The 26,096-nt window shown below is 39.2% G+C and overlaps 1 protein-coding gene across 14 annotated transcripts in view; it reads right to left on the reverse strand.

Moving 5' to 3' along the window:
* Positions 1-26,096, reverse strand: part of FMN1 (formin 1) — a 498,278-nt gene that overhangs the window by 188,692 nt on the left and 283,490 nt on the right. For all 14 annotated transcript variants that reach the window (XM_025295965.3, XM_044925241.2, XM_025295966.3 and 11 more), the window contains one exon: positions 7,746-7,833. In XM_025295965.3, coding sequence (XP_025151750.3) covers positions 7,746-7,833 — 88 coding nt within the window. The remainder of the gene's footprint in view (positions 1-7,745; positions 7,834-26,096) is intronic.

A 26,096-nucleotide genomic window follows, 5' to 3' on the forward strand; every position in this document is an offset into this window, starting at 1 on the left:
GCTGCTCAGGTGTCTTAGACTCAGCAGGAAGAAACGAGAGCTGGGAAAGGACATATAGTAGCATTAGAGCTACTGTTTATATTCATGCCCACACTGAGCTCTGCCCATGCTTAATAAGCTGATTGACTCTGATGCCTCCCTTTGGTACGTCAGTAGGTCATGACTACCTGTCACCATCGGTGGGTAAACTCTTTCACACGTGGCTTCCTCACTTGTTCCTTTACTTCCCATGTACTGTGATTTGGTAGCAGTGGCAGCGGTGTCGGGGCGGGAGGGGGAGGTGGTGGGGATTAAATAACATTTTCTGATTCTAAAATCTAGTGTTAACTAAACTCGACAAAATAAACCAGTTGGCTTCAAAAGATTCCTGAAGAGAAACCCCAGACTGAAGATAATCCATCAACAATAAGAAAAATGACAGAGCACAGGCTTGACTGCTAGTATAAGTTCTTCATCAATCGTGGAATTAATTAGAAACGGGGACAGTTGAATTAGATCTGCCAAGATGCTGACCTCCATATATTATAGTAGAATTTATCAAGAGACTGTTTGAAATGTGGGTTTAAATCCACTATTTTTAATAATAAGCTTCATTTTATGTATATATTGAGCCGTGAGATACTAGCTGTTGAGAATTTAAAGCTATCAAAATCAGTAACACATTTAAATACATTAATCTCAATTTAATTTATATCTTTGTATTCATTTTATAATGTGAATATTAGTTCTGTTACACATTTACATGATATACAAGTTCTTAAAAACATATCTTGAGAAGCATGCTCTAAAATTTTTACTGGCAGAGGTGCACAATAAAAATTTTGCCCTTTGAATATAGGTCTTCCAGACCAGAATTAGAATGTTCCTCAGGAAGGTCCTGCAGATAGTGACTGCAGCCATGAAACTAAAAGACGCTTGCTCCTTGGAAAAGAAGCTATGAAAAACCTAGACAGTGTATTAAAAAGCAGAGACATTCCTTTGCTGACAAAGGTCCGTATAGTTAGAGCTATGGTTTTTCCAGTAGTCATGCACAGATGTGAGAGTTGGACCATAAAGAAGGCTGAGTGCTGAAGAATTGATGGTTTCTAACTGTGGTGTTGGAGAAGACTCTTGAGAGCCCCTTGGAAAGCAAGGAGATCAAACCAGTCAATCCTAAAGGAAATCAACCCTGAATATTCATTGGAAGGACTGATGCTGAAGCTGAAGCTCCAATAATTTGGCTACCTGATGAGAAGAGCCAACTCATTGGAAAAGACCCTGATGATGGGAAAGACTGAAGGGAGGAGGAGAATGGGACGATAGAAGATGAAGATGGTTAGATGGCATCACCAACTCAATGGACATGAGTTTGAGCAAATAGGTGGTGAAGGACAGGCAAGGCTGACATGCTGCTGTCCACGGGGATTAAAGAGTTGGACACAACTGAGTGACTGAACAACAGGAAAGCCCAAGACAATTCACAGTGAATTTCAGATGCCTGGAAATTCATTATGTTTTAGACAACTGGCATAAACCTTGACAGAGATTTCTATAAATTATTAGGCAAAAGGGAGCAAAGTCCAGTCAGCATTCTCAGATCTGAGTTTTAGACTCTGGGTATACAACTAACTTACATTTTGATTTGAGATTCCTAAACAGGAAGATGGTCTTTGATACAACTGAACTCTAAACTGAGATTCTGGACTAGTTAGAACTAAAGTGAAAAATGTTTTATTTTGATGTTAGATTAAATATTATAAATATGAATTCTGAGAGTGTACGGGAAATTCCAAATGGATGCCAGGAGGTTTCTGGCACCTAATCTGTTGCAATGCATATGGAGGTTTATATCAAGAATAGTCAACAGCAATTTTCCATCTCCCCTGGGAAAAAGAATAAGAGGAAATCACTAACATGGAATGAAAACACTAATTTGCAATCATTTAGGAAGTCACTGTAGCCAAGGATGCCAAATGTTTTTAAATATAAGTCACCCTAGTTAAGTAGATGGAAAATCAGCAAGGAGTAAATCACTTGTTCAGGATATCTCCTGGGCCAAATAAAGTGATGTGGTATTATGGTCAGTGTCCTGAAGCCATTCTTCCTCCACAACCAAGGTCTTGCCTTTAGTCACACAGTGCTTTAAACTTCAGTCAGAACAGAGATTTAGGTTTCCCCTATGAGATCCTGCACACCACCTGGGGTGGAGAGAAACATATACGGGTGGCTATCTTTGTGGGGATGTTCGCTCTCTAATCTAGCCCTATTTCCTTAGTATCAAGCTGGAATTTTCAGACATTCTCGAACACTTCAGCTGAAATGTCACCAGTCATCTCCAACTCAAACCATGCAAAACAGAACTGACCTTTCAGCTTCTACCCATGCTCTCCCCCCCTCTATTTTCATTTTATGCTTTTGGCACCATTATTCCCATTCTTGTTGAAACCAGCAACCCCAAACTTCTCCATCATCATATGAATCTCATGGGGCTAACCATAACAATCTGCTCTTCAAACATCCCTTGTACATGGTCCCATCTACATTTCCACAGACACAGCCTTAGTTCTGGCCTTTGCCATTTATTATGTCAACAATCACAATCCCTTTCTAGCCATGCATACATGCTAAGTTGCTTCAGTCATGTCTGACTCTTTGCAACCCCATGGACTGTAGCCCACCAGGCTCCTCTGTCCATGGGATTCTCCAGGCAAGAGTACTGGAGTGGGTTGCCATTTCCTCCTCCAGGGGATCTTCCCAAACCAGGGATCGAACCCATACCTCTTATGTCTTCTGCCTTAGCAGGCAGGTTCTTTACCACCAGCACCACCTGAGAAGCCTAGATCTAATCACCTACATGACTATTTCTGTTTATTCATTCAACAGACCCTTGATGATCCTCACCTCATCGCCAGGTACAACAAGGTGTGAGGGACACATCAGTGAGCATTATCCCTCTTGCAGTTTATCTTCTGATGGCGGATGTAAGTGAGAAGTATATGAACAAAGAAAATATTAAGTGCTGAGTAGAAAATAAGAGAATTAACTTAGAGTGACTTAAATTAGGGAGGAGGATCTGGGAAGACCTCTTTGAGATGTTTAGCTGAACCCTACGAAATGGTAACCCACTCCAGTATTCTTGCCTGGAGAATCCCGTGGACAAAGGAGCCTGGTGGGCTACGGTCCATAGGATCGCAAAGAGTCAGACACGACTGAAGTGACTTAGGAGCAAAGAAAAAGAGTGTGCTATTGAATGGGGCTGGAAAAGCATTTCAAACAGAGGGAACATACTGTGCCTTCAAAGACACGGAGGAAGGAGAGAACTTCGCCTGTTAAGGAATCAGAGGACCACTGACACTGGAGAGCAGTGAGAGAGAAGTGAGCACAGTCAAGTACAGGAGATAGGGCTGCCACCAGAGCATGAAAGGGCTTGGGGGCCAGTCTTCTGTGATTGGAGAAGTATTTCTGCACTCAAAATGAGATCACAGCACTGCCCCTTTTAACTTCTGTCTCCGTGTTACTGATAGGATAATATTTGAATTTCATCTGATGACAGTCAGGATCCTTCCTGGTCTGGATACTACTTGCCCTTCGAGTACTTTGTTCTGAAGCCACCCACATTCACATGCAACTTGTAGACTCTACATTTGCCTCCTTTTCACATGCCTTCTTTCATCAACTGGAAAAGCTCCTTCTTTGTGTGATGACCACCACCATTTCATCCTCTAAGACTCATCTTAAGTTTTACAGGAGGAGCCGGTACATTGATCTCTTGTTATTTCACAGGTATCTTTATTCTGTGATCTTAGGATACTCTGTACATCTCTCCCACCATCCTGTGAACTCTTGAGAATGTGAAATTCAGGATGTTATGTGTTGTGGTAGTCATGGTGTCTGAAACAGAGCTGGCATTCGGTACATGCTTATTGAGGGAGAGAGGGAAAGAGGAAGGGAGGAGGTAGCCAGGCAGGAAGAAGTTTTGTCCAAATGCACTAGAATGAAATTTATGACATTCTGATGCCATCTAGTCTAAGGTTTACTCTATTCTTTAAAACCAAATTTAAAAGATTCTTTATTGAATGACTTCTATATACGATAAATTAGCCCAGTTCATGGTAAACAATGCTTAATTATCAGAGAAATTCTAAGCAAAGTAATGCTACATGTGATAAAGGACCACACACTGGCTCTGTAACTTGCTATCAGTTAACAGACCTGGAGGTACTGAGCCCCCAAATTCCACTTCTTCAATATACACTATAAGCAGTGTCAAACGGACAACAGAGAAGGGCCCACTTTACAAATGACGAAAATAAGGTTGCTTTTAAGAGTTGAACAGGTAAAAACTGGATTATCCATTACCTCTGTGGGAGGTAATGGTGGGCTGAAACAGCCAGAACTATTATTAAGGTGACCAAACTGTTATCTCAGCAAGAGGAGAAATGGCATAAGCAAATATCTAATGCCAAGTAGAGATAAGTGAGGTGGAAGTAACGGTGAATAGATATGATAAACATTTTTGTCATGCTGAAGGAAAATTCTCTATTCTCCTCTGAGTGAATATACTAGCTTTCTGGTTTATTCATCAGCTTCTTATGAGTCTGCATGAAGCGCAAGTTAGTGTCCCTACCTCTGCACACTGACAAAGCTGAATATATGACCAAAAGACTGAAGAACAGTCTCTTAGCTGTGGTCACTTCACCATGGTTAACACGCTGTGTGACCCTGCCTGCCTGCCAGCTGGTCTGTTCCAATCAGATCTCATGACAGCTACTTCTCTCACACTAAAACAAATGTTTTAGGTCAAGGTCAGCACAAGGAGTCCTTTCATCAGGATGAGAACACAAGGCCAAGTGCATTCCATTCATGACCAGACATGGATTCCGAATGAAACGTAACCGACACAGCTCAGGCTCCTAAGTGACCTTCAGATGCCAGTGTCAGTCAAATGATTCTAAAAAGAAATTAAGCGAGAGTTATACTGTTAGATTCATCTGGAATGTATTACTAAATGAAAACATGAAGTGAAGATAATTGTTTTTTAGAACTTAGGATCCAACTCTGGTGGATAACAGAGATGCTTGAAGCAAGAGAAAGAACTAAATGGTGCCCATGAGTCCTAAAGTCTGTGATGCTACAATCAACATTTCCAAGGCTAAAATTTAAGTTCACGTCTACTTCATGAGAGCACGTTCCTATCCAGAGCAGACTGTTGAAAAAGGTCTGGGTGAACTAATCTCTTATTCAACTCACCACGAACATTCAACATTCATTCAATGTTAGAGTGCCGAGGGAAGAAGGTTTACGGTCCTGAGTTGGTAACTGGAATAGCACATTGTTGGAATGAGTCTTATCCATATAGCAATCTGATGTACACTACAGCCCGACAAGCCTAAAGAGAAGTGAATCAAGTGCGATTGACACTGTAAAGACTAATATCCATAGTGCTACTTGTTATGGTAATGAAACCAAGCATGCTTGATTTTCACCAGGCTTAGAAAGAGCACTGTGGTTTAGGATAAGACTCTGCCACTATATCTGAAAAATTCCTTTCTAATTTCAATGATTGCATCAAAAAAGGGAGTCTCCTTGACAAAAGATTATAAACTAACCTGCCAATATTTGTTTTCTTTTATTTTTTTTCATTTGCCTTAGAATCACAGTTTTCTGTGTGAATTTCAGAAATTCCATCCTAGAGGATCTAATACCTAAAGCCACTGCCGTATCCTTTTCTAATTTTGACAGTGGACCTTTCCAGCCACCCTCTGCTCCAATCTCAAACCAACTACTGCAACGCTGATTTGAGGTTTAATATTTCACACTTATGTATTCAGTTCTACTACTAAGCTAAAATAGTAAAGATAAGTTTATTTGAATATTCTGCACCTGTCATCTGATTCAGTATATGTTTAGTTTTATGTGGAATTTTAAATGTTTGCAATAAGCAAAATTTTAAGCCTTTAACAAAGCTTATTTCAGAGGAAAAATAATATATGCAAGTTTCTTAAGTGCCTTGCAGTTTAGGACCTCCAGGGGGGACACGTGGGGTCCTTCTGCTGTGTCCTGGAGATAACTTGAAGACATCGTCAACTAAAACCTGAAGAGAAGTGTGACTTAAGAGTGTCTCCATGATTACACTGAACCTAGATTTCCTGAAGCCATCTATGAGAGATTGTATTACCACTTAGAAAATATTATCAGCGATATGTCAAAATGAAGATCTACATTTAAATGATGGCTGAGAAAGCAGCAGAATATCTTCACGTAAGACACAGATTTTAAAAATGTTGGAAGATTTTGGGTTTACTTTTCCAGGGTCTAAAAATAGATATAAAAGTAAAATGTCCTGGCTTTAAATGTCTTTTAAACTGAGCCAAAGATAACCAAGTTGAAGAAAAAACAAGCAGGGGACAAAGAAACAATGACATAACTAAATGTATGAAAATGGAGAGTGTTTCTCTGTAGAGGCATTCCCGCTAATGAACAAGAAATGAGAGGACTAGGAGATCATTATTGGGCAAACTTCTAATGAAGTAACGAACCTAGGCAAAGATCACTACTGCCCACAAACAACACAAAGAGAATATTACGTACTTAAGAGAATAAAGAGAATATTATGTAATATTACAGAATATTATGTACTTCTCAATAGAATATACAGTAGCATCTATGAACTATTTTTTCTTCACTGAGATTAACTCTGTAGATCAAAGTAAAAGTTTGCAAGAATCACAGGAGACAGAAGAACATAATAAATAAAAACATGGCAATGCAATCAGCAAAACTTAAAATGTGGGAAATTTCACAGGACGAGTGATCTGGGTTCTTTGCAAAAACAATAATTGCAAAGAAAAAAAAAAAAGAGGATAGAAACCTCTAGATAAAAAGAAACCTAAGAGATGGACACATTCAAGGCAATGCATGAAATCTGTATGATTCCTCATTTGAACTAATTGTACAAGAATGGATAAATTTACAATCAGTGATATTAGAATTATATATTTGATGACATTAGGAAATTATTGCAAATGATTTTAAATGCATGATAAATGGCAGTCATGTATGGATATGAGAGTTGGACTGTGAAGAAAGCTGAGTGCCGAAGAATTGATGCTTTTGAACTGTGGTGTTGGAGAAGACTCTTGAGAGTCCCTTGGACTGCAAGGAGATCCAACCAGTCCATCCTAAAGATTGGTCTTGGATGTTTTTTGGAAGGACTGATGTTGAAGCTGAAACACCAATACTTTAACCATCTGATGCAAAGAGCTGATTCATTTGAAAAGACCCTGATGCTGGGAAAGATTGAGGGCAGGAGGAGAAGGGGACGACACAGGATGAGATGCCTGGATGGCATCACTGACTTGATGGATGTGAGTTTGAGTGAACTCCGCAAGTTGGTGATGGACAGGGAGGCCTGGCATGCTGCAATTCATGGTGTCACAAAGAGTCGGACACGACTGAGTGACTGAACTGAACTGAATGGCACTAGAATTATGCTTAAAGTATCCTTATCTTTCACGGTATATTTCATGGTATATTGCCATTTTTAAGGGAGGAATTGTAAAATATCTGAGCTTTGCTTCATAATAATCTAGTAGATGGAGTGTTTTAGACGAAACAATCTAGTTAATGAGTTAATAATTTTGCCTCTAGGTACTGAATATTTAGTATTCACTGTGGCCATTCTATTTTTGTATATGTTTGACATTTCTCACAATAAAAGCTGAAAAGTTTTAAAGTCAGGGGAAAAAAGTATGAATAAGACTTACCCTGCTGGATATCCTTCATTTCTAAATGCAAACTAGAGATCAAGATTCCCACAGTTTGAGATCGTTTTCCATCCAATAACTTGATGATCTAGAATTTTAAAAAAAAAATCAATATAAACCTAAATGACCAGGCAATCTTTTAGAAGCATAACAAAAACATTCACAGCTTTAGATACCCTGATTGGCTAACTGAACTGATGCTACAGTTACTGCATTTTAAAACTTTAATTTGACAAAGCAATCTATAGATTCAATGCAATCCCCATCAAGTTACCAATGGTATTTTTCAGAGAACTAGAACAAATAATTCCACAATTTGTATGGAAATACAAAAAACCTCAAATAGCCAAAGCAATCTTGAGAAAGAAGAAGGGAACTGGAGGAATCAACCTGCCTGACTTCAGACTATACTACAAAGCTACAGTCATTAAGACAGTATGGTACTGGCACAAAGACAGAAATATAGATCAATGGAACAACATAGAAAGCCCAGAGATAAACCCACGCACCCATGGATACCTTATCTTTGACAAAGGAGGCAAGAATATACAATGGAGAAATGACAACCTCTTTAACAAGTGGTGCTGGGAAAATTGGTCAACCACTTGTAAAAGAATGAAACTAGAACACTTTCTAACACCATATACAAAAATAAACTCAAAATGGATTAAAGATCTACATGTAAGACCAGAAACCATAAAACTCTAGAGGAAAACATAGGCAAAACACTCTCTGACATACATCACAGCAGGATCCTCTATGACCCACCTCCCAGAGAAATGGAAATAAAAGCAAAAATAAGCAAATGGGACCTAATTAAACTTAAAAGCTTTTACACAACGAAGGAAACTATAAGCAAGGTGAAAAGACAGCCTTCAGAATTGGAGAAAATAATAGCAAATGAAGCAACTGACAAACAACTAATCTCAAAAATATACAAACAACTCCTGCAGCCCAATTCCAGAAAAATAAATGACCCAATCAAAAAATGGGCCAAAGAACTAAACAGACATTTCTCCAAAGAAGACATACAGATGGCTAACAAACACATGAAAAGATGTTCAACATCACTCATTATCAGAGAAATGCAAATCAAAACCACAATGAGGTACCATCTCACACAGTCAGAATGGCTGCTATCAAAAAGTCTATAAACAATGAATGCTGGAGAGGGTTCGGAGAAAAGGGAACCCTCTTACACTGTTGGTGGGAATGCAAACTAGTACAGCCACTATGGAGAACAATATGGAGATTCCTTAAAAAACTGGAAACAGAACTGCCATACGACCCAGCAATCCCACTGCTGGGCATACACACCGAGGAAACCAGAACTGAAAGAGACACGTGAACCCCAGTGTTCATTGCAGCACTGTTTACAATAGCCAAGACATGGAAGCAACCTAGATGTCCCTCGGCAGAAATGGATAAGAAAGTTGTGGTACATATACACAGTGGAATATTACTCAGCTATTAAAAAGAATGCATTTGAATCAGTTCTAATGAGGTGGATGAAACCGCAGCATATTATACAAAGTAAGTCAGAAAGAAAAACACCAATACAGTATATTAACACATATATATGGAATTTAGAAAGATGGTAACGATGACCCTATATGCGAGACAGCAAAAGAGACACAGATGTAAAGAACAGACTTTTGGGCACTGTGGGAGAAGGCAAGGATGGGATGATTTGAGAGAATAGCATTGAAACATGTATTTTATCATATGTGACCTAGATCGCCAGTCCAGGTCCAATGCATGAGAGAGGGTGCTCAGGGCTGGTGCACTGGGATGATCCTGAGGGATGGGATGGGGAGGGCAGGGAGAGGGGTTCAGGATGGGGAACACATGTACACACATGGCTGTTTCATTTCAATGTATGGCACAAACCACTACAATACTGTAAAGTAATTAGCCTCCAATTAAAATAAATAAATTAAAAAAAAACTTTAATTTGAAAGATATCTAGAAAATAAAGGAAAAATACCACCCCAAATTCCACCAATCTAATACAAGCATGCAAACCTCTATAATATTTAATTTACTCTGATCTTTTTTATTTAAACACAATTTAAGTTGTAACTGCACCACATATGCAAGTTTTTAATCTAACTTTGCCACTTATCACTGGCCTATTTCCATGTTGGACTTTGCAAGTCACTTCATGGCCTCCGACCTCCTTGGCTGCAGACCATGCCCTGAGTGGCTCAGGGGAAAGATCACTGTGATCTGGACTCCACTGTTGACCCGTCATATGACCTTGGAAAAGTGCCTTAAATTCTAGCAGTTCAACTTTTTCATCACGAGTAGGCTTGACTGTACTGAGTGTGTGTATTTATTCTAGAAATTAAATGACATAACATACATCAAGCACTTAAAATAGTTCCTGACGTAGATATTATTTAAATAAAATTTCTCTATTCAAGAGGGTTAGGTTGCTCTGTGGTTGTGCTATGATTAATAACACTTTGTACATACAACTTTAGTTTGAAGTTGTTTAGAAGTACTCTTTTATAACAGTAATATTATATATGTATATAAAAACTTTTATAATCTTTTTAGAAACTCTAAATACCTCACTGACAATTATTTCAACCCTCTATGAATGTTCCATGGAGAGCTCATTATAGTTTCATTTCTTTCTAAATCTAGTGAATCAAATCAGCTCCAAAGAACATATCACACAGTGACCACTAAGGGAAAAAATTTATTTTTCTTTCTTGTGGCAGGGCTACAAAAATCAATATGAAATCACCTAAAACATCATCAAATCATATGTCTTGAATGCATTTTGTTGGGTGAAATATAAACTAAAAAGCTATGCTTCCTCTCCCACCTATGAGCATATAAACTTACCAAAAACATAGTGAAGATAAGATTAAATAGTAATAAACATCTACATTTATACTTGTACTAACTAGCTGAGTTGCTTGCTGGTTGAACAATAAGGGATAACATTAGTTTGTTCCAACCAAGACTACTGTCTACCTATCTATCAATCAATACTGAGTCAATTACTGCCAGCCCCTTATCGTCCCCTGCTCAGCATGGCTACTCTTACATATACTGTTAGGCCAAAAGTACTGTAAACATTAAGCTTTCATCAAGATAAAAGTAAAAACTGAGGATCAGCTTAATGTGTTTAATCATTTCAACATTAGCCTTAGAGAAAGATTCTTGGAGGATACAGAATTTCAGTTTTTAAGAAATAAAGAAGATACTTGGTATTTTCATTAATTTTTTTATATAAAAGCCAAGGAAGAAGAGATTATATATAATCAAACATCTTCTTTAAAAATGAAATTTATGGCTTTTTCTTAGAGGACACAAATTTAAAGTGAAACCATCATTAAAGCCCAACACAAAATTAAGAAAATCCAAAGTTTTGTGTACATATTCAGGCATGTATTCATTTATTAACAAACATCTGCCATGCACCTGTTATGTGCCTGGCACTGCTTTGGATTCGGAGGATGCAGAGGTGACCAAGACAGATCACATCCTTGATCTTATAAATTTTGTAAAGCTTAGTGATTTAATACTGCTGAGAAGAACTAAAAAGGCAAATAAAGCTATCTGCAAAGCAAATTCAAAGGAAGAAAAGCTTTGAGAACGGACTGGATTTACCCTTAAAAGTCCAAGATAGTGACTGAGATACAACCTTGGTCATGGCATACACATCAATGTCAAGGAGACAGGCACAGGAATCAAATGTAAGACAAGAGGACAATTTGGTTGTAAAAAATGTCTTCAGACAAATATTCACCATGCTATCCAGTTAGGGTTCTGAAAACCCTGGATAACACGGTCTTCCTACAGGAAAAACAAGGTTCAAATTCAAGGTTTTCTAATAGTTAATTAAAAGAAGACAAGAGAGCAACCACAAGAGAACAGAGAAGGAAGGATTGAAATTGAAATTGAGATTCTGTCATAGGATAAAAAACAAGCAACTACCATCAAAAAGCCTACAAACAATAAATGCTGGAGAGGGCATGGAAAAAAGGGAACCCTCCTATACTGCTGATGGGAATGTAAATTGGTACTGCCACGATGGAGAATAGTGTGAAAGTTCTTTAAATAAAAAAACAAAACAGTTACTATATGATCCTGTAATCGCATCTCTGGACTTATATCAGGAAAAGACAAAACTCTAACTTGAAAAGATACATGCACCCCAATGTTCATTGCATCACTATTTACAATTGCCAAGATACAGAAACAATCCAAGTGCCCATAAACAGATGATCAGTTTAAGAAGATATAGTGTATATATACAATGGAATATTACTCAGCCATAAAAAAGTGAAATAATGCCATTTTCAGCAACATGGATGGACCTAGAGATTACCATACTAAGACAGAGAAAGAAGAGTATCATACATCACTTATACATGCAATCTAAAAAAAAGATATAAATTTATTTACACAACAGAATCAGACTCACAGGTGTCAGAAACAAACTTATGGTTTCCAAAGGAGATAGATGTAGGGAAGGATAAATTAGGAGTTGGGATTAACATATGCATACTATATGTAAAACAGATAACCAATAATGACCTACTATGTAGCACAGGGAACTCTACTTAATATTCTATAATAACCTACATGGGAGAGAGTCTGAACAAGAATGGGTATATGTATAATGGAATCACTTTGCTGTATACCTGAAATCGACAAGACACTATAAATTAACTATATTCCAATATAAAATATAAATTTTTTAAATAAACAAAAGCAAGCAAATTCATTCCCACTTCATTATTCAACCAGGCTGACCTGTGGAAACAATGTTACTACTCCTGCAATTCTATTAACTGGGCACAGCAGGTGTTTGGAAGAAAAGTGTCTGTTACTTTCAGCTAGCTGGACTAAAAAATTATATTTCCTGAAATGCATTGCTACTTCCTAAAAAGGGGGTCAGCAGTGCACAAGTCAGAGCATTTGTATTCTCTTCCTTATTTGTGTCAAATTCTTTGTCTATCTCTAACTAGAGCTTTAAAAATGGACCTGTATATGTTTCCATGTAGTCGCTCTTCAATTGGGGAATAATACCAATTTGGTTTCTCAAAACCAGCCGAAATGGTAGGAACAAGGTGGACATAGAATGGATATATGCTCTAAGCCCTCTTCATTTCTTTCATTTTCATAATTGGAAAGGTTTGAAAGACCTTGAAAGACCATAATTGGTCTTTGAAATTATTGTTTGAAAGACCATAATTGAAAATAAAAGGTTTTCTTTTACTACAGTTAAAAAAAAGGAGTGAGAAATAAAATCATGAAATCTTCCATATCAACACAATTTTAAATGTACAGTAAGCACTGTTAACTATATGCACACTGCTGTACAGCAGATGGCTGGAAGTTCTTCATCCTGCAGGATGGATACTCTAGAAACAGCTTTACTCCGTTTCCTTCTCCCCAGCCCCTACGCAGCTTTCTGCTTCTACAAGTCTGACTACTTTAGATACCTCATATAAGCAGAATCACACAGTATTAGTCTTTATGTGATTGACTGATTTCACTTAGAATAATGTCCTCAAGGTTCATATACGTTGTAGTGTGTGATAGAATTTTCTTCTTAAGGCTGAATAATATTCCATTGTGTCTGTGTATCAGTTCAGTCGTGTCCGACTCTTTGCGACCCCATGAATTGTAGCACGCCAGGCCTCCCTGTCCATCACCAACTCCCGGAGTCCACTCAGACTCACGGCCATCAAGTCAGTGATGCCATCCAGCCATCTCATCCTCTATCGTCCCCTTCTCCTCTTGCCCCCAATCCCCCCCAGCATCAGTCTTTTCCAATGAGTCAGCTCTTCGCATGAGGTGGCCAAAGTACTGGAGTTTCAGCTTTAGCATCATTCCTTCCAAAGAAATCCCAGGGCTGATCTCCTTCAGAATGGACTGGTTGTGTGTGTATATATGTGTGCATATATGGGAGAAGGAGGTGGCAGCCCACTCCACTATTCTTGCCTGGGAAATCCTATGGACAGAGAAGCCTGGCAGGCTACAGTCTGTGGGTCACAGAGGAGCCGAACATAACTGAGTGACTAAACAAAAACAATACACACATATGTGGAGATATATATATATCCTACTGCATATGTGTATGTGCATGCATATATATAAACACATAGGTCAATGAACATGTAACTTATTTCTATTTCTTGGCTATTTTGAATAATGCTTCAATGAAAAGATGAGAGCAATATCGCTTTGAGATCTTGCTTTTAATTCTTTTGGATAAATACCCAGAAATGGGACTGCTGGATAGAGGTACTTCTATTTTTCTAATTTTTGGACGTCTTTACCAATACTTACTATGTTTTTGTTTTTGACAATAGCCATCCTACTAGATGTGAGGTGATACATCATTGTGGTCTTGATTTGCATTTCCCTGATGTTAGTGATGTTGAATATCTTTTCACATACCTGTTGGTCATTTGTATGCTTTCTTTCGAAAAACATCTACACAAGATTTTGCCCATTTTTAAATCAGGTTTTTATTCAACTGAGTTGTAGGAGTGCCTCACCTATTTTGGGATATTATACCCCTTATCAGATATATGTTTTGCAAATATTATATCCCATTCCACATAATGTCTTTTCACTCTGTTATTTCTTTTGCTGTGTAGAAGCTTCTTAATTTGATATCATCCCACTTATTTATTTTTCTTTTGTTGTCTGTTCTTTGGTGTCATATACAGGAAATAACTTCTAAGACCAATGTTATGAAGCTTTCCTCACATTTTCTTGTAGGAATTTTATAGTTTCATATCTTGCATTTAAGTGTTAAATCCATTTTGAACTGATTTTTGTTTATGCTGAAAGATCCTGGTGCAATTTCATTCTTTTGCATTTGGATATCCAGTTTTCCCTGCACAATTTGTTGAAGAGATAATCCTTTTCACATTTCTTAGTCTTGGCACTCTTGCTGAAGATCATTTGACCATGTATGGGTGGGTTCATTTCTGAGTTCTCTATTCTGTTCTATTGGTCTCTGTCTGTCTTTATTTCAGTACCATCCTGTTTTAAATACTGTACAGGCACACCTCAGAAATACTACAGGTTTGGTTCCATACCACTGCAGTAAAGTGAACTGCAATAAAGGGAGTCATGCAAATTTTTTGCTTCTCAGTGCATGTAAAAATTATATTTACCCTGTAGTCTATTAAATGTACAAGTGTATTATGCCTAGAAAAGCAGTATGCAGTAATGAAAGTTGCTCAGTCATGTCTGACTCTTGGCAACCCCATGGACTACACAGTCCATGGAATTCTCCAGGCCAAAATGGAGTGGGTAGCCTTTCCCTTCCCCAGGGGATCTTCCCAACCCAGGGATTGAACCCAGGTCTTCCACAATGCAGGCAGATTCTTTACCAGCTGAGCCACAAGGGAAACCCAAGAGTTCTGGAGTGGGTAGCCTATCCCTTCTCCAGAGAATCTTTCTGACCTAGAAATCAAACTGGGGTCTCCTGCATTGCAGGCGGATTCTTTATCAACTGAGCTATCAGGGAAGCCCTATAAAAGCAATATATATATATATATATATATATATATATATATATATATATAGAAAAGCAATATATATATAGAAAAACAATATATATATATATGTGTGTGTGTGTGTGTGTGTGTGTATGTGTGCGTGTGTGTGTGTGTGTATGTATATATATATATACACCTTAATTAAAAATAACATTACTAAAAATGCTATCATCTGAGCCCTTCAGCAAGTGATAATATTTTTGTTGGTAGAGGGTCTTGCCTCAACATTGATGGCTTCTGACTGCTGATGGTGGTGGTTGCTGAAGGTTGGGTGGCCGTGGCAACTTCTTAAAATAGGCCAACAATAAAGTCCGCCACGTCAACTGACTGTTCCTTTCACAAACAATTTCTCTGTAGCATACAATGCTATTTGATAGCATTTTACCCAGAGTAGAACTTCGTCAAAACAGAGTCAATCCTCTAAAACTATGCTGCTACTTTATCAACTAAGTTTCTGTCATCTTCTAAATCTTCTGTTGCCATTTCAACAATTTTCACAGCATTTTCACCAGGAGTAATTCCATATCAAGAAACCATTTTCTTTGCTCATTTAGAAGAAGCAACTCCTCATCTGTTAAGTTTTATCATAAGGTTGCAGCAATTCAATCAGATCTTTAGGCTCCATCTCTACGATTCTAGTTCTCCCACAATTTTTACCACATCTTCAGTGATTTCCTCTACTGAAGTCCAAACTGAATCCCTCAAAGTCATCCATGAGGGTTGAAATCAACTTCTTACAAACTCCTGCTCATGGTGAGATCTTAGTCTTTTACCATGAGTTACCAGTGTTCTTAATGGCATCTAGAATGATGAATTCTTTGCAGAAGGTTTTCAATTGACATGATCCATCAGAGGAATCACTATCTATGGCAGCTATAGCCTCATAAAATGTATTCCTTAAAGAATAAAACTTGAAGTGAGAAATGACTCCTTGATGTATGGGTTGCAAAATGGATATTGTGTTAGCAGGCATGAAAACAAAGTGAATCTCACAGTACATCTCCGTCAGAGCTCTTAGGTGACCAGGTACATTGTTCATGAGCAGTAATATTTTGAAAGGAATCTTCTTCTTGAGTAGTAAGTCCAAACAATGGGCTTAAAATATTCAGTTAACCATGTTGTAAACAGATGTGCTGTGATCCAGGCTTTGTTGTTCCATTTATAGAGCACAGGAAGAATAGAATTAGCACAATTCTTAAGGGCCCTAGGATTTTTGGAATGGTGAATGAGCACTGGCTTCAACTTCAAGTCACCAGATGCATTAGCCCATAACAAAAGAGTCAGGCTGTCCTTTGAAGCTTTGAAGTCAGGCTTTGACTTCTCCTTCTCAAGCTATGAAAGCCCTAGATGGCATCTTCTTCCAACAGAAGGCTGTTTCAGCTACAATAGGAATCTGTCCTTTAGAATAGCCACCTTTTTAAATTATCTTAGCTAGGTCTTCTGGATAACTTGCTGCTTCACTTTGCACTTTTATGTCATAGAGATGGCTTCTCTCCTTAAGCCTCATGAACCAACCCCTGCTAGCTTCAAACTTTTCTTCTGCAGCTTCCTCTCCTCTCTCGGCCTTCACAGAATTGATGAGAGTTAGGTCCCTGTTCTGGATTAGGCTTTGGCTTAAGGGAATGTTGCAGCTGATCTGATCTATCTAGACCACTAAAACTTTCACTGTTTCACTTTCTTATCATCTGTGTGTTCACTGGAGTAGCACTTTTAATTTCCTTCAAGAATTTTTCCTTTGCGTTCGTAACTTGGCTAACTGGCGCAAAAGGTCTTAGCTTTGGGCATATCTCAGCTTTCAGCGTGCCTTCGTCACTACACTTAATCATTTCCAGCTCCTGATTTAAAATAGAGATGTATGACTCCTCCTTTCGCTTGAACACTTAGAGGACACAGAGGGGTTTTTAGTAGGCCCACTTTCAATACTGTGTCTTCAGGAATAGAGAGGCCCAAGGAGGTGAGGAGAGATGGTGGAGTGGCTGGTTGGTGGAGCAGCCAGAGCACACATCACACTGATTCAGCTCTCCATCTTCAATGGTATGGCTCATGATGCCCCAAAACGACGACAAGAGTTATGTCAAAGATCATTGATCTCAGATCACCATAACAAATAATAATAAAGTCTGAAACATTGTAAGAATTACCAAAATTTGACAGAGACATGAAATGAGCAATGCCATGGGAAAAAATGGCACTGATAGACTTCCTAAATGCAGGGTTGCTACAATCCTGCAATTTGTAAATAATGCAGTATCTGCAAAGCACAATAAGTCAAGGGTGCCTGTGGTTTGTAATGCTCTCAGTTTAGGAAGCAGAGGACACTACCAAACAAATTACAAGAAAAAAAAAATCACAAGTAAAAAGGAGATTAAAAAACCGCACAGAGAGTAGAATAGATAAATATTTTAAAATATCTTTAAGTCCAATATGCAAAAAGACTAAAAAAAAAAAACACATGGAGGAAAACAACACATTAGATTTAATAAACAGAATCACTGGGAGTTCAGTCTGCTAAAAAGTCTGGTCTAAGACTTCAGTATATATTCAAATCATTCCTGAGGTCACTTGAGGTTGTATTTCTATAGGAGGGACTTACAGAAATTGTTCAACCATGTCCATTTTACATTTTGATAAATATTGTCACATTGTTTCCAACAAGAACTATCAATTCACACCGCTGCCAAGTATTTGAGAGTGACTGTATGCCTGTTCCCTTACCTACACTGGGTATCACTGGTTTTAAAAATGTTGGCCCACAGGATAGGTAGAATTTTTTTTTTCACTATTTTGGATTTTTAATGATTTAATAGTAAGGTTAAACAGTTTGTTGTTGGTCATATGTTCTTGTGAATTGTCTCTGTGTCCTTTTTGCTATGTTTTTCAATGACTATCTATTGGACTGGTTCAATGCAAAGAAATTTAAATAACAACATGGGTGAACAGCAGGAAGTAAGACTTACACAGAGATGGTGGTGGTAAGAGGCATTGTCTAAGGGAAGAAGAGGGAAGGGACTTACCTTTTACTGCACCTCTGCTAAGGTTTTATGTGCCTCTGCCCACGAGCCAATCCAAATGGACAGTTGTGAATTGGGGGCAGTGAGCACCATGATATTGTAAACTTTTATTCCTTTAGTGGCCCCCTGTGGATTTCCAGAAAAGTAACAATACTTCATGCTCAAGAGCCCTATAAAGTCAGTGTGGTCACCTCACTGTTAGGGCATTAAAGCAAAGGGCAAAGAAACAGAAGGACACTTTGTTCTGCTACCCAACTCTCCTTTCTGATCAATCTCTGATTTGTGCTCAAATCTCACTAACTCCTTACTTAGATTAAACTCTTACCTGACGCATTTACCTTCACAGCAGAGTAGGAAAGAAGAAAACATGGAATAAAAGACAAGATTAAGAAAACTGATGGAAAGAACAAAGGAAAGAAAGAGAACAAAGATTTTTTTAAAAAGATATTAGTTATCAACCAATGATTATTACATTGCTTTTAAAATATTTTTTTATAATCATGGTCAAGTTTCAAATAACCAGATCCATTGTATGTAGAACCTTTCACTAACTGAAAATAGCTTGTTTTTCTTTTATTATATTATATGTTGTCTTGATAAGCTAACTTCTACATAGGTTAAAGTCAACTTCAAAATTCCTCTTTGAAGAGAAAGAAAATATGACAGGAAGATAAACTAATCTTGTGTATTCTTCCCCATTCACTAGCTTCTCTAATATATCTTGGGCTTGAAAGAAACCACAATCACCTACACCTTCTGTATCTGCCTTACTGAATAGTATGAACTGGCAATAATAACGGTTATCTGGAAAACTTTAACAATACTAAATTGCCTGAGGCTATCAGATATTCAATAGTCTTTTATTCAGTCTTATATACTTTACTATTCAATACATTTAAAAAATTACCACAGAACTTTAAATACAAAAAATCCATAACATGTCAAATCATTTATTAACTCAAAAATTTAACCCATTATTAAGCATTCGTCTTTAAGCATCCTGGCTGCTATTATCCTGTTAAAACTTTAAAGTTGTCTGGCCCAAGTCAAAGGTTCCCAGCAGTTCAACAATCTAAGTAGAAATGCAAAGAAAACTAAGAACCTGAGCCATAAATACAATGGTCCTTCCCTCTAGCTTTTAGCTTTAGCCTTCCAAGCTGTCACACTCCCTTGGCTAGCTATGGAAAGTGACAGCCATCATCACCAATGACTAGTTGTTGAGAGAAAAATCAGGAGACCAGCCTTCTATTTCTAGGTCTGCCTTCACACACCAACCCTGAGACACAGTCCAATTCAGCAGCACTCACAAAATGCAAACTCCTATGTTGGTGCACTGCAGGGGTATAAAATTAAAAATAATAGATATACATTATGTATATAACACACACATATACCTATACACACATATACTTGTCCAACGGGAGTTCAAGGATGAGTTTAAAAGAGAAACTCACATAAATAACTCTGACATAAGGGAGCTATTTACAAGAATCAGTTAACATGAAGAATTTCTAACTGTTCTTATGTATATGATCCCTAAAAAAATGCCAGAGCTTTTTGAAAGTGGGGGTTTTAAGTGAAATGGCTGTTTGGTGCATAGTCTTCCTCTGGGTAAACTGAAAAGCATTTCTGGAAGTGCGCCATTCACTACCTTTTTCCTGAAACAAAAGTCCAGGTCTCACCTGTGGAAAACCTCTCCATGAGGGAGAGTTGAGAAATGAAAAGTTCTGCAGACCAGGGCCCCCAAATGACATTGTAACTTAAACTTCATCTACCTATACAGAAAGGATTCCTTCCATTCTGTGTGGCAACCAGGTGAAGGCTCTGCATTAGGCATGAGCACCATCCACAGAGGGGCTTTCAAGCTAAGACCTTTAGGTCAGTCTTCCACATTTGACTCTTGGATACTGGTAGGATTCCTGACTTTACTAGTCCATAGTTTCATAACGTGAATGTCAGATTAATAGTTTTCTATGTGGATATGGAGCCAGTAGGCAGAATTACGCCTTGAAGCTCTCATTGTGACTTCCTTCCAAGTGGGTCCTTGGAATAAAATGCCCATTTCAGGCTGTTTGAGAAAGATATTTCAGAAAACATTTATAAGAGAGTATGAGTACTTATAAAAGTTTGCTCACCTAATGAATATTCTGCTTTAAGTGGATTCTGGAATCACTCAGCTGTTGGCATTGAAGAAAACTGAAAATGATTTATTTTCTTTCTTTGGAATGGCCCAGATATTTAAGGATGGACCTTACTTTCCCGGGCTTCCCTGGTGATACAAACAGTAAAGAATCGGCTTGCAATGCAGGAAACCCAGGTTCGATCTCTGGGTTGGGAAGACGCCCTGGAAAAGGGAATGGCAACCCACTCCAGTATTCTTGCCTTGAGAATTCCATGGACAGAGGAGCCTGGTGGGCTCCAGCCATGGGGTCACAAAGAATCAGACACAACTGAGAAACTAATACTTTTACTTCTCTGGTGGCTCAGATGGTAAAGCATCCACCTGTAATGCAGGAGACATGGGTTTGATCCCTGGATCAGGCAGAGCCCCTGGAGAAAGAAATGGCAACCACTCCAGTATTCTTGCCTGGAGAATTCCATGGACAGAAGAGTCTTGCAGGCTACAGCCCATGGAGTTGCAAAGAGTCGGACACAACTGAGCGACTAACACGTACTTTAGAGGAAAGTTCATATTTTAAGAAATCATTGTTAAAGGCTTGTAACACATACATATTTATAGCCATTTTCCATCAAACAAATAAAATACAATCCTTCCTCAGCTAACTGTCAACACAATCTAAAATTTCCATCCTATTCCTATTCTATGACTGTTCCCATTACCCGTTCTTTATTCTTCTTTGTCCTCAGGTGCATATTACTTGATTTGTTATAAATCCTCAAAATCATTTTCTAGGATTAAGTAACTTTTGGCACCAAAGCATTTCACTTTGTGTCTGACTTGAATTCTTCATGCTTCCATTTCAAACAACCTTTTTCTGCTCTCAGGGAAGGCAGACAATGGCTGGTCTCACCATCCCCTACACAAAGCTCCTTCATAAACCTCAAGACCATCATTTTTTTTTTTTTTTAAACAAGAGATGCTTTATACCAAAGCCTTAAAAATCACCTTTTGAGAAGCATTAGCAAGCCCTTAGTTTATCTTGGTCCTATCTGAAGTCAGCTGAACTTGGCAGCCCCTGGCCTTCTCCGAGGTATAATTACAGTCTGGAGGAGAATGCAATTTGTGCAGCATTCCGCTGACCTACAAGCTGACCTCGTGCAGGGGCAAACTCACAGGTTGCATTAAACCCTATTAGACATGCCTAGTTTAAGGCAAAGCCTTTCCAGACCCCCGCCGCATGCTAGGATTAGGGCCTGTCACACATGCGCACTATCACCTCGCCTAAAGAACTCTTGCCATGCCTTCCAGAGAGGGGAAGGCAGGCCCATATCCCACCCTATCTAAGCCCGCACCTTGAGCCCGTGCATCCAAATGATCATTATTTCTTACATATGTGGATTTTTAGAAAAACCTGCCTCTCTGAATAAGAATGAAGACAGGAATGGGAAGACAGATCTGCTCCAGTGGAAAAACCACACCCTGGCTGCTAGGCTAGAAAAGTCTTGCCAGACTGACCGAGAAAGAATTCCTGCCAGGTCCAGTGGGATTTTCACATCTACATAAAATCCATATATATCTTCAGCTTTCTGCCTGGGCTTGGCAGATGTGGCCAGAAATAAAAATAAATGGTCTGGATAGGCCATGAATGCTGGAAGCATGCTTGGCTGCGTGAGCTCGGCTCAGCTACAAAATAAAGAGAATCACAGAAGCCTTCTTCCAGGGAGCCCTCCCTCCCTGTCTGAAAAAGAGGATTCATTTCCACACTTACACCTTAGCTAGACACCAAACACGCTGAAACCTAAGGCAGAGGAAGGTGGGTATTCTGTTCTTCGGCTTAGTCCTCACATTTGAACTTTCTCAGTTTCAGTCACAGGATCTCCATCTTCAGTGAACTCGGTTTTATCACAGAGGCCAGAGGACAGGCTCCACGTCTAGTTAAATAGAGTCTCATGTGTTATCACCCATGAACATCAAAATTTGGTCACTTCCCATAAATTAAGTACATGTGAAATTTGCTGCCTTTCCCTTCCTCCATCAAAAGCAAACAAATAAATGAAGGATCCATATACATGGGTAATGGTTACTTTCAAGATAATGAGACATATCAATCTCCACATCCATGGGGAGGACATTTTCGACTGTAGAGCACAAATGAGTATGTCGCTGCCTCTCTCAGGGAGATCAAACAACACAATGGAGAATACACAGAAAGGAGACAAGCTGACTCTCCAAAGCAAAATTCTGAAAAACATTATTTCTATTTTTGTGTCTTCAGACTGGCCATATCTTTTGCTTATGCTTCATATCAACACTCACCAAATTCCACTACTTGGCAAAACTACAGATATTAGGAGGCTGGCACGTAGCACATGCGTTACTGATGACGAGTCAGCTTGTCTCATTAACAGTGATCCTTCGAATTTCTAAGTCACCAGCTTCCAAAGGGACCAAGATGCTTTCATAATGACTGTTGCATTTACCCTGAAGACATTCTTGTGGACTAGGTTGAAAAGCGGGTAGACCCCTATGCTGGAGATGCAGAAATTGATGCACCTATCCTAGGGGCTTTAAGCTCAGATGATTGAGCTGATCATTTCTCCAAACCACAAATATAAATAGTATGGAATCTGAAATTTGGCTGGATTGAGGAACCCCTAGGCTTAATTTTTACTCTCATTTAATTCTCACCCATTCACATACCTCCTACATTGGAAATCCTTACTTTTACAAGAAATGAAAATCTAATTTGGAAAAGAGTATTTCCCAATGGAAATTCTAGAATATTCACTGGAAGAACTGATGTTGAAGCTGAAGCTCCAATATTTTGGTTACCTGATGTAAAGAGCAGATTCATCGGAAAAGACTCATGCTGGAAGAGATTGAGGGCAGGAGGAGAAGGAGGCAACAGAGGATGCGATGGTTGGATGGCATCACCAACTCAATGGACACGAATGTGGGCAAATGTGGGAGACAATGAAGGACAGGGAAGCCTGGAGTGCTGAGTCCATGGGGTCATAAAGAGTCAGATACAACTAAGCAACTGAACAACAACAGAAGATGATGGGCTTCCTAGGTGGCTCAGATGGTAAAGAATCTACCTGCAATGCAGGAAACATGAGTTCAATCCCTAGATAGCGAAGATTCCCTAGAGAAGGAAATGGCAACCCTCTCCTGCATTCTTGCCTGGATAATCCCATGAACAGAGGAGCCTGGTGGGCTACAGTGCACGGGGTCACAAAGAATTGGACATGACTGAGCATGCAACACTCACTCACGATACAAGACGAAACAGGGCCATGGGCCATGGTAGCCCACGGATGCAGGCTTTATACGCCACCTCCTCCCCACCCAAAATCATGGAAATAAGCAACTGACTCAATCCCACTTCATAGCTGTGGCCATACTTGTTCTCTCCTACACACTGCTAGTGTGACAAAGACTGGAGTTGGGACAGGTAAGCAATTACTTTCCCATCCAGTACCAAGAGCCAGGGCCAGCTGGAGGGGAAGAGCAAGGCCACAGTTGGCAGCCGTCTTGCTCTCTCCTCAGGGAGAATGAACATGCATTTGTTTATTGGCAGGTGCCTGGGAAAATTAAATGCTGACTCAGGCTCCTTGTCCCTTCTTCTCCACCCCTGGCACTCTCTGGCATCACACCCACAGGAGCTAGTTGGCTGGCTCCCTGGTGCCATATTATGAAATGTCACCTGACTTGGTATAAACAAGCCCTTGCTGCTGATGGCCAGCACAGCCGGGTACACTGCTGGGTAGTAGCCTCTGTCAACTGGCCTGATAAATGCCATTAAAATAAGCTTTCCACATGCAGCCTGATTATGTGTCCCACGAAATGTTTCAACGAAAACTAAGCTTCACTGTTCTGTCAGACTGTTAGGTCTGAACTTCTTCCATGGCCTCATTTCTGGGGACATGTAAAATTGCTCCGATGAAGTTTATTTTAAGGATTTAGGCTCTTCACCAAGAAATGTGAAAAGGCAAATTGTCATCCTGTCCTGCATCTGAGAACATATTTGGCATCCTGTTCCCTTACTGATGAGACAGAAAAACCCTTTTACTACTTTTCAGACCAGTGGATTCTGTTCAGAAAGCAAATGGAGAGAAGGCCACAGCAGGTGAAGGCTGAGGCTGGGCTGGGAGAGGAGGCACATGGGATCAGGGGTAGGTGCAGCAAGACATACTTCTGTTGGTTTGGGAGTTTCCATGATCTATAGAAAACAAATTCTAAAGATAAAACCACATGCATTTTCTCTTGATCAGAGACTCTGGAGAGAAAATGACCAAGAGACATCAGTGTATTCATTGTCCAGTCTTCAAACAGGACCAAAGCTACTGTTATACCCAAGGTACAGATGAGAAACATCTGCCTAGTATTTCTTAGTGCTCAAGGTCCCTGGAAGAGTGCATGTGTGTGATGAACATGAAAATTCTAAACCACTGAGAAGCATCTAGATAGAGGGCTATACAGCAGGAAAAAAAAAAAAAACAGAAGAGTATGAAGATAATGACTTTTGGTAAACATAAAAACAAAACTAAATATTCAAAAGTTCGACTTTGAAACTGATAGTGTGAACACTAAGCTATGGTGGTCAGAAAGTGGGGGGAAATAAGAACTCTCTGGAACAGACAGTAACACCAAGATAACCTGGAAAAACTCAGTTCTACACTTTCAAATGGTCTCCAATCATCATGACTCAACTTTCCCAAAGCCAGGAACTTACTCCATACATGTAACTCCCAGTTTAACAGCAGGAGGAAGAATTTATTTACTCTCTTTTAGGAGGGATGGGAGCACAGTGGCTCATTACTCCAGATATACCAGAGGTATGATGCTATGGGACCTATGAGTCATGTTTCACTTGTTTTCTGTTTTACATTTATTACAATGTCACTTCAAATTCCTGGCTCAATAATCAATCAGCATGACTATCAAAGACTGGGAGAATAAATGTTCTTTCTCTTCCCCTTTCCACCCTACTGAACCTAGCATTGAGGAGCAAAGGGAAAGCTTTCTCTCCAGTACTCTTAAGTTGCATGGGAAACATCTCTATCCTACATACGTCTATATCCTGCAGGCAAAGCCCTCAGAGAATTCTGGTGGAGACACTAAAAAACTGTCTATGGTACATATGAACAACCCATGGGATATTCTCCTGGAAATTAAGTGTGCCTGTGAATTACTGGGGCCCTCAATAAAAATACAAAATTTCATTCACTATGTATGGATGAGATGGTATTCCCCCTTAAAAAGATATGTTTATGTTCTAACCCCCAACACCTCACAGTGTGACCTTATTTGGAAATAGGGTCATTGCAGATGTAATTAAAATGAAGACCATACTAGAATAGAGTAGTGAAGTGTTAGTTGCTCAGTCGTGTCTGACTCTTTGTGACTCCATGAACTGTAGCCCTCAAGGCTCCTCTGTCAATGGAATTCTCCAGGAAAAAATACTGGAGTGGGTCGCCATTTCCTTCTCCAGGGAATCTTCCCAACCCAAGGATCAACCCAGGTCTCTCAAACTGCAGGCAGAATTCTTTACTGTCTGAGCCACCAGGGAAGGCCCCAACTAGAGTAGAGTATAGCTCTAATCCAATATAACCGGCATCCCTTTAAGAAGATGGCTATGTGAGGACACAGAGACACACAAGGTGAAGATGAA

The sequence above is a fragment of the Bubalus bubalis genome, chromosome 11, assembly GCF_019923935.1.
Source record: "Bubalus bubalis isolate 160015118507 breed Murrah chromosome 11, NDDB_SH_1, whole genome shotgun sequence".
Lineage (NCBI taxonomy): Eukaryota > Metazoa > Chordata > Mammalia > Artiodactyla > Bovidae > Bubalus > Bubalus bubalis.